The 9,506-nt window shown below is 38.9% G+C and overlaps 1 protein-coding gene across 1 annotated transcript in view; it reads right to left on the bottom strand.

Moving 5' to 3' along the window:
* Positions 1–1,586: 1,586 nt before the first annotated feature.
* The window catches only part of LOC124550650 (H2.0-like homeobox protein), a 120,686-nt gene continuing 112,766 nt past the window's right edge, over positions 1,587–9,506 (bottom strand). The window contains exon 5 of the mRNA XM_047125374.1: positions 1,587–1,700. Within this exon, the coding sequence (XP_046981330.1) occupies positions 1,587–1,700 (114 nt within the window). The remainder of the gene's footprint in view (positions 1,701–9,506) is intronic.

Raw genomic sequence — 9,506 nt, 5'->3', positions numbered from 1 at the left:
TATCTTGTGAAAGCAGCAGGCAGCCACATCAAGAAGGTTCTGTAGGTATCGAGTTCCTTCATGTACTCATCAAGTCGTTCCCTTCAATTCCTGTTATTTGAAAACAGATCATTTTCATATTTTGAGTGTCCACAAATAAACAACGATATGTTTAAAGTAACTTTTTGTTTAGTTGCATGGTCTAGTTTTCCTTCCTTAAAACACTTAATGTTGATTTCACTTTTGTCCTGTGGACTATACTTACTCCTGACACCATGATCCGTTTTCTTGTTCACTGATTATTTCATTTTAATATGTAGAATGTGTGTAATGTACTTTGTTGCTAGGACTGCATGTTATACAAGTGATTAGTCAAAACTAATGAGAGACTGATTTACATTTAAATCCTTTTGAAGGAACTTGAATACATGAAAAAAAGTGTGTGGTTTTACTTTCAACAAATTTGAGAAAACATTTTAGTGTAAGTAAGTCATGACAATATTTCATATGTTAAAACTTGATGTGTAATTGCCATTCTTATGTTGAAGACAATCCCTGGTATTGATACTTCATGACGTGTACTGAACATTGAGACATGGTGCTTGTCTGTATCATCACCATGTAGAGATTATTTTTGTTTTGTGCTATTGCAAATAAATAAATGGTCATATTTTAACAAGACTTTGATTCTATTGTGAGTGAGAGAGAGAGAGAGAGAGAGAGAGAGAGAGAGAGAGATTCCCTTGCTCAGTATTATATTTATATCACTATTTTTTTAAGCAGTAGTTACTCTTTTTTTCTGTTATTGCAGCAGTGGAAATAAGAAATAGTTCCACAAGGGTCTTAATTGCTTGAGTGTCACTCCAATAAAATTGTAAAATGTTTGTAATCTGGTAGCACAGCATAGTTTTTGAAAATGTGTATTTGGGCAAGTTGTCCCTTCAAAGAATGCTCCATTACTCATTACACTTCACACAGTGATAAAGTTAGAGGGATTAGGACAGGTGAATGAAGTGAGGAAATATCACTGGTCTCCATGTGTCAGCTTTTGGAGTATCATTATACATACAAATATGCAGTAGTCTGCTAGGGATGATATTGTGTCCATGTGGGAGCTACACATTGTGAGACTAATTAAACTCACTGTACTGACAAGTTTCATTGTTTAATTCAAAAATATACACTGTATTTGAGCAATTATTGCATATGCAGTCTTCAAGGAAAAATGATGAGTAGTGCAACACCTATGTATTTCCAAATTTGTGGGAGGAGTGTCTGCTTCAGCATCAAGCCATAACCTCTAGCTTCTTGTCATCTGCCCCTATTGTATACAGAACTAGGACATTTCTGCTGTAGGACAGGCAGTACAGATATTAGCGCACTTCCTGGCCGCAGCTTCCCAAAAACTTTGAGTTCTCGCAGGTTTCCGGAAACTGCAGTGTCCTTTTGCTCTGTGGACCAGACTAGTACCCAGCCGGTTTGGAAGAGATTTTTTCTCGAGCAGCTGCCACAGCGCAGGAAGTGTGCTATTGTATTGCCAGTTGCCTTTATCCTGGACTGTGCACTGAAATAAATGCAAGAGTTTAGACTTGTCATAATGTCGTAATTCAATTTATTCGAGTGTTGACACTGTCAGACAGTGGTGGGCCTCCGCACCGCCGAAGGCACGCCGCCGGGTGGCCGGGCTGCAGCGAAGGGCCGCTTCCCCGCAGGACCTGAACCTGAAATGAGAGTTACATACATCATTAGCACAGGCCATCTGACGAGAGCAGAGCATTTGCATTTCATGCTAGCAGTCCTACAGCATTGACAGCAACTGTACTGTAATTGCTGTACACTGCAGTGGGATGTTATTCTGAACCACACAGTACTTTTCACCAGGTAATGATGTTAGATTAGATCAAATAACGGTGAGAGGATCAGAGGAAGTATCTCAATTTTAGTGATTTTACAGGAGGTATGATAGGTGTTTTAACATGTGAATTTTCATTTCAGTGACATTATACAAATTTATTGAGGAATCTTTACACTACTAAAGAATACACTCCAAAAGCTGTCGGGTGATAATATTTCTTTAAAAATAGTCTTCACTGTTTAATACAGCACTGAGATATGTCTTTACAATTCTAAGTGAGTTAATGTAAACAGGCGTTTTACACTTTGGAGATATGCAATCAGTTGAGAAAATATAGTATAAAAAGTTAATTTCTACAGATTAAATCTAGTTACAATTATAGCATATTAGTGGATTTTTGTACCAATGTAACCACTGAACATTCACTTGCACACTAACTTCATCACAACCGTGCTACCATGGTCTGAATCTTCGGCTCTCTCTTCTTCAAGACTTTTGTAAAACGTGTGATACTGTTCCTCGGTAATGCCCCGTTGTGGCAAAGATCTGAGAGGTCTTTTATTTTCTCTTCCTAAAATTTTAGTTATCACAGTATTTCTGTTCTGACTGGATGATGATATTAGGTTGTCTGGAAACTGGCAAATTTCTAAATTGTTGATCACAGAAATGTTTGAAAAGGTGTGATTAACATCAAGTTGGCAATATTTAAGTTTTCATCTTAAGCTATTGTACTTGATTTCCTTCACTGTTAATTTTTGTATTTTTCAACCACTCGTTCTGCATAGCACCAAAATCAAGAAGTCCTTCTGGTCCATTTCTTCGACTTTATGCAAGTCTTTCTTTTGAACAAGAATATACCACATTTTGTTAAAATTTTTTGCAGCCATCTCTATACTGGCACAGACTGAATCACACTTTATTAAAGAGTGGCAGGTAACACTCATTTCACAAAAGTAAACATGATGCAGTTTTGATGTCACACACAATACGGACAGCTGCAGGAACTGCTATCAACTTTTGTTAGCATTTGGTTTGCAGGAAGTTTTGCGAGATGAGTGTTACCTGCAAAAGATTTGTCCCAAGAAAGAATGTGAATGTTATCACTCATCATTTAACTTGCAGCAATTTAAACTGTCCTCTTAGGCTCCTCCCTAACCGCACATTTGGAAATCACCACATATTTTGAAGTAAAGAGCCAAATATTTATGAGAAGAAAGAATTTAATTTTATTGCTGCTTGTTTCAGTTGCAGAAATTTAAGTTGTCCTCCTATATTAGTGTCTACCCACTCACTCTGAAATTGCCTTATATACAAAAATAAATAGCCAAATATTTATTTCACCCTTTATTCACTAATCAGACAGAAATGTTAAATAACACATACTGCAGGACGTATTTGTATAACATTCATAAGAAAGATCCACACTGTGTTAATGGTGCTAAAATGAAGAGAAAAAGAAATTAGCATGTAGCAGCATGCAATTCTACATCCTTTGACTCCATAAACCATGACGCTATCCATTAAACTAAGACTTAGTCGTGATTTTTATCTCACGTATTGGTTATCACAGTACTTCTTGAAGGGTTATATTGTTGATGCTTTATTAACTGACATTTACTGATAAGGGTGATGTTTTTGTGATACATTCTCAATGTGCCGTTATCTTGAAATGGCATACTGCAAGTCATAATACAAAAGATCGAAATATGCCAAAATGAATATGGCACCTCCTGCATCGATTGTCAATATTGCGTGTGGACTTCAAAATGACATCACGTTGCAGGAAGGTTTGTGAGGTGAGTGCTACGCAAGGGTGGTAAAGCTCGAAGAAGCACTGCTTATCGTAGGGATTTTCAGAGTTTGTACAGCCTGAAGAAACATGGTGCTCGTATTGACATTTTGATTTTGTCCTCTTCAAGGGCCAGAGAACAAAACAACTGGAAGGCCATCTGCAATCTTGTGGAGTTCTTGAAACACACAAAATGCTACATCAATTGATCCGTGTTTCTAACTACACCTTCATGTCACAAGTAATTTCCATCTTACCTGCTATCTGAACTGTATAGTGTAATATTGTACAGAGATAGTCTTATTCTGTAGAAAATGACCTTAGATGCTGTGTGTAGACAGTACCTTACACATTCTAAGCCAAATTGCAGTAAATGGCATTCATTGCTCAGATCTGCTCCTTCATTTAATTTTTTAGATTTCTAGTTTCCTCTTTTTAGTGTTCTGAGAGCTGGTCTTTCTCTGCTGCTTCATTTATTTTGGAGAGATTTTGAAAGCGACAGTAGAGATTACATACAGATAGCCTAGGTTAAACTCTGTATTGATTATGTCTCTGTGCGGACAATGTTTTCCGCAGTAATCTGTTCCTGTTTGTGAAGTTTCTTATATAATTTGTGAATTATGTATATATTCAGGTAAGAACTGTCTTACAGTGCTCTGTCAGAAAAAATGTGATGGAACAGCAGAAAATGATTTTATACAGTACCTTTTTCTCTCCCTTGCCTTGTCGTATCTGCCCATACCTGGACTACGAGAACTTTTGTCAGCAGTCAATATTATGTTGCTTCTGTCTCTTTTCTTCTGTATGTATCACACAAATGTTTCTGGTACGTTAACCTTCAAAACGATCTTTTAGGAGATAGTCCTTCTTTGTCACGTTTATGTGAGACTGTGCACTTGTAGAATGTGACCTTGCTTTAGGAAACTACCTTAATAAGTGGAGCTAAATACTGTCTCTGCTTCTCTATATCTTTCACCATCCAGAATCCACAGAACATCCTTCTCACTTCAATCTTGCTGATGATTTGGAGCAATTTTATATATAATGGAGATGGCACAGTAACATTAACCTCTTCACAATGAATCCTACAAAAAGCTAAACAAAATGTGACACAATAATGAAAGCGATATGATCATGTTGACAAAAGACTGTCATTTCTTTCTGTCTAGTGTTTCTGGGCTAGCTGATACTATCAGGGGACATGAAATAGCTTGGAACCTCGTACATAAACTGTTATGAGAACTGACAGACAGCCGGGTTGACAACATGTACTTCTTGTTTAGTACACAGGAAAATAGTGAACAAGTGGAGGAAAATAATAATATGAAAAACAAGCAGATAGTTGTCTCTGCTGGGTTAAAACTTATTTGAGTCAGAAGAATATAAGTGCCAATACATTTTGCTGGTCCCAAAACTGAGATGCGCTTCTTCGAAACAGGAAAAAAGTTTCACCAATATGCCTGTCTCTAAAACAAACTTACAACTTGAAGATATGCAGCTCCTTATTGTGTGTGTCAGAGAGATTCATTGAGTTGACACAACATGCAGCTGACTACTTTGATAAACAGAAAATTGTGTTTCTGGAAATATGTTCCTCTGACTTGCACATGATGAGATATACCTTTGTCCCACAGATACACAGTGAAGATGTAAGACATTTCATAAAGTGAGACTAGACAGTACAATATATTTACACTGTCCATACTGCAGACCTTAAGTGAAATGGTCCTCTTTGATGAGGAGCGTGTAAAAAGAAAATATACACACATTTTCATTTAATAAGTAATAACAAGATTATCACAAAATACGTAAATGTACAATACGCTAGGAGTGCACTGCAATTCTTGGTCGTAGCCATGTGTCAACGAACAGAAAATCTGTTGGCAGTTTGTTAACATTGCTCTTCCAATAAAATGATATTGCAATAAGAATTTGATCAGACACTGAAAGACCTAAGTCAAAACAAGGCGTGAGGGTAGATGACATTCAGTGAGAACTTGGAAGAACCAGCCATAACAAAACTATTCCATCTGTTTTGCCAGGTGTATGAGAGAGGAAACGTTCATTTGGACTTAAACAAGAATGTATAATTCCAATTCAAAGAAAGCAGATGTGAATATTGCTGAACTATTAATTTAACAAGGTGTGGTTGCAAAATGCTGCGCAGGATTAGCCGAGCGGTTTAAGGTGCTGCAGTCATGGACTGTGCTGCTGGTCCCAGCGGAGGTTCGAGTCCTCCCTCGGGCATGGGTGTACGTGTTTGTCCTTAGGATAATGTCGGTTAAGTAGTGTGTAAGCTTAGGGACTGATGACCTTAGCAGTTAAGTCCCGTAAGATTTCACACACATTTGAACTTTTTTTTTGTTGAAAAATATTAACATGGATTATTTAAATAGGAATGGAAAAACTGCTAGAAGCAGACCTTAACAAAGAGCTGTTTGGATTCCAGTGCAGCATAGGAACACACAATGCAGTACTTATCCTATGACATGTCTTAGAAGGTAGGTTAAGGGAAGGCAAACCTGTGTTTATAGCTTTGTAGGGTGCTGGAATACACTCCTTGAAATTCTGAAGGTAGCAGGAGTAACATACAGGGAGCCTAAGGCTATTTACAACTTGAACAGAAACCAGAAGCCATGAAAAGGAAGCATTGGTTGGCAAGGGAGTGAGACAAGGTTGTTTTTAGCCTATACCTGATGCTGTTCAATTTGTACATTGAGCAAGTAGTGAAAGAAACCAAAGAAAAATTTTCAAATGAAATTAAAGTTCAGTGAGAAGAATAAAAACATTGAGGTTTGCCAATGACATTGTAATTCTGTAAGAGACGGTAAAGGATTTGGAAGAGCAGTTGAATGGAATGGACATTGTCTTGAAAGGAGAATATAAGATGAACATCAACAAAAGCAAAACAAGGTTAATGGGATGTAGTTGAATGAAATCAGGTTATGCTAAGGGGGCCAGCTGGAGTGGCTGAGCGGTTCTAGGTGCTACAGTCTGGAACCGTGCGACCGCTACAGTCACAGGTTCAAGTCCTGCCTCGGGCATGGATGTGTGTGATGTCCTTAGGTTAGTTAGGTTTAAGTAGTTATAAGTTCTAGGGAACTGATGACCTCAGAAGTGAAGTCCGATAGTGCTCAGAGCCATTTGAGCCATTATGTTAAGGGAATCAGATTTAGGAAATGAAACACAAAGCAGTAGATGAGTTTTGCTATTAGGGCAGCAAAATAACTGATGACGGCCGAAGTAGAGAAGATGTAGAATGTACCTTGCAATGGCAAGAAAAGCATTTTTGAAGGAAATAAATTTGTTAACATCGAGTATAGATTTAAGTGTCAGGAAGTCTCTTCTGAAGGTGTTTGAGTGGAGTGTAGTCATGTATGGAAGTGAAACACTGATGATAAGCAGTTTAGGTAAGAAGAGAACAGAAGCATTTGAAATATGGTGCTACAGAAGAATGCTGAAGATAGATGGGTAGATAATGTAACTAATGAGGTGGTACTGAATATAATTGGGGAGAAAAGAAATTTGTGGTGTGAACTGACACCCCCTCAGCAATGACCAAGTGGGACAGCCCAAATCAGTGCAGAACCCAAGGGAAACACAGTCCAGCACAAAATTACATATTGTCACAGTTACGAGGCAGGAGAAATTATTTCACATATCCCTTTGAGGCTACCTCCGCTTAGGCATTGAGTTAGTCCTTCATATTATGAGAAGCATTAGTATTCCTAAAGTGAATTGTCTTCACATCACTACAGCCTGGAAAGGTTAGCAGTGATAGTACCAACCCATTATTCAGAGAGAACTTCCAAGGGTGTTGAAAGATGTCTGTTGTGCGATGGATGGCAGCTCCACCTCCCTGGTTGTTTCTGCTCATGTCGAGTTAACAATGTCTAAACAAGTAAAGTGCATTTAACTGGTGTTGGTTGTGACAGTGTACACGACTTGGACAATGGTAGATAATGAGCAAAGCTTATGTCTTGAAATATGCCATCAGTCCAACGTAAGTTGGTAAGTGGGACATTGTGGCATTTATAGCTGTTTACTGTCTCAGTACCATAAATATATCGTCACTGATAGCCTTTTGGTCGTGATGGTGGGTTTAAATCATTTTGTGTCTTGGAGAATACTGCCCTACTTATTGACAATAGCACCGAAGGTATCCTGTTGTTGTGGTATTAAGTCCTGCATGGCAAAGAGACTTAATCGTGGTTAAAAAATGGTTCAAATGGCTCTGAGCTCTATGGGACTTAACATCTGAGGTCATCAGTCCCCTAGAACTTAGAACTACTTAAACTTAACTAACCTAATGACATCACTCACATCCATGGCCGAGGCAGGATTTGAACCTGCGACCGTGGCGGTCGCGCGGTTCCAGAGTGAAGCGTCTAGAACCGCTCGGCCACAGCGACCGGCACTTAATCTTGCCTCACAGTTTAGCATTGCTGCGGAAGCTTACAATCGTAAATTCATAAATGAGTAGCTGTTTGGTTTGTGACAGCAGTGACCATGTGAAAGAGGTAGTACAGATGTCAAATGACATCAGCCAATACGACGTAAGCACCTCCACAACATGACTACCTGTTGCAGACCTGCCTAGCGTACATGTTTTAAAACGGCTGTAGCTTGGAAACAATATGTTTCCTATTCAAAATATTATGTTCTCACTCCCCTCTAAAAGTCCCAGAAGTCTGTAACGGGAATTTCCGAACGCCCTGTACGTTTAAGAAACAGTAGCTTTACCAGTGCCGACCACTGAGGCATTAGTGATCATATCGCCTTTTCAACTGAATATAGGGGAATACACATTCATGTTATAAAGCACACCTTTATATATGAGAGCTTCACTTAATTGCTCATGATAGTAACTCATTCTTATAACACAGGACAGGATGTACAAGTTTAGACATAGTACACGAAGGACGAGAGGGGAAGCAGCTCTTGAAAAGGGAGTGAGACAGGGCAGAAGTCTATACTGGATGTTACTTAGTCTGTACATGGAATAAGCAGTAATGTAAACAAAGGGGAAATTTACAACGTTTAAGGAGAAGAAATAAGAGCTTTGAAGTTTGCTGATGACATCTTATTTCTGTCAGAGACAGTAAATGACTTGGAACAGCAGTCGAACGTAATCGATAGTGTCTTGAAACGAGTTGTAAGATGAACGTCAACCAAAGTAAAACAGAGGTAATGGTATCTCCTTGATGCCGTTGTTGTTTTGTTGTTGTTGTGGTCTTCAGTCCAAAGCCTGATCAGATGCAGCTCTCCACACTAATCCTGTGCAAGCCTCTTCATCTCTCCAAAACTACATCCACTCGAACCTTGTTCTATGGTCAAGGTTTGGTCTCCCTCTACAATTTCTACCCCTACACTTCCCTCCATTAGCAGACTGACCTTTCCTTGATGCGTCAGTATGTGTCCTATCAACTGATCCTTTCTTTTAATTAGGTTGAGCCTGTAAATTTCTTTTTTGTCCTATTTAGAGCTGAAGGACTGTAGTCCAATTAAATAAGGCGGTGCTGAGAGAAAATACACTAAGGTTACAAAAGTCGTGGGATAGCGATATTCACGTATACAGATGGCAGTAGTATCGCGTGTATTGGCGGAGCTGTCATTTGTACTCAGGTGAGTCAAGCGAAAAGGTTCCTGACGTGATATGGCAGCACAATGGTAACTAAGAGACTTTGAAAGTGGGATGATGGTTGTAGCTAGACGCTTGGGACATTCCATTCCGGAAATTAGGAAATTCACTATATCTAGGTGCACAGTGTCAAGGATGTGCCGAGAACACAAAATATCAGGCCTTACCTCGTACCACGGTTTATGCAGTGGCCGGCGGCCTTCACTTGACGACCGAGAGCAGCAGCGTTTGCACAGAGTCGT

Source organism: Schistocerca americana, chromosome 9 (genome assembly GCF_021461395.2).
Source record: "Schistocerca americana isolate TAMUIC-IGC-003095 chromosome 9, iqSchAmer2.1, whole genome shotgun sequence".
NCBI classification, from domain to species: domain Eukaryota; kingdom Metazoa; phylum Arthropoda; class Insecta; order Orthoptera; family Acrididae; genus Schistocerca; species Schistocerca americana.
Note: the sequence above shows the minus strand (reverse complement) of the source record. Positions and strands in the feature narration are given on the sequence as shown.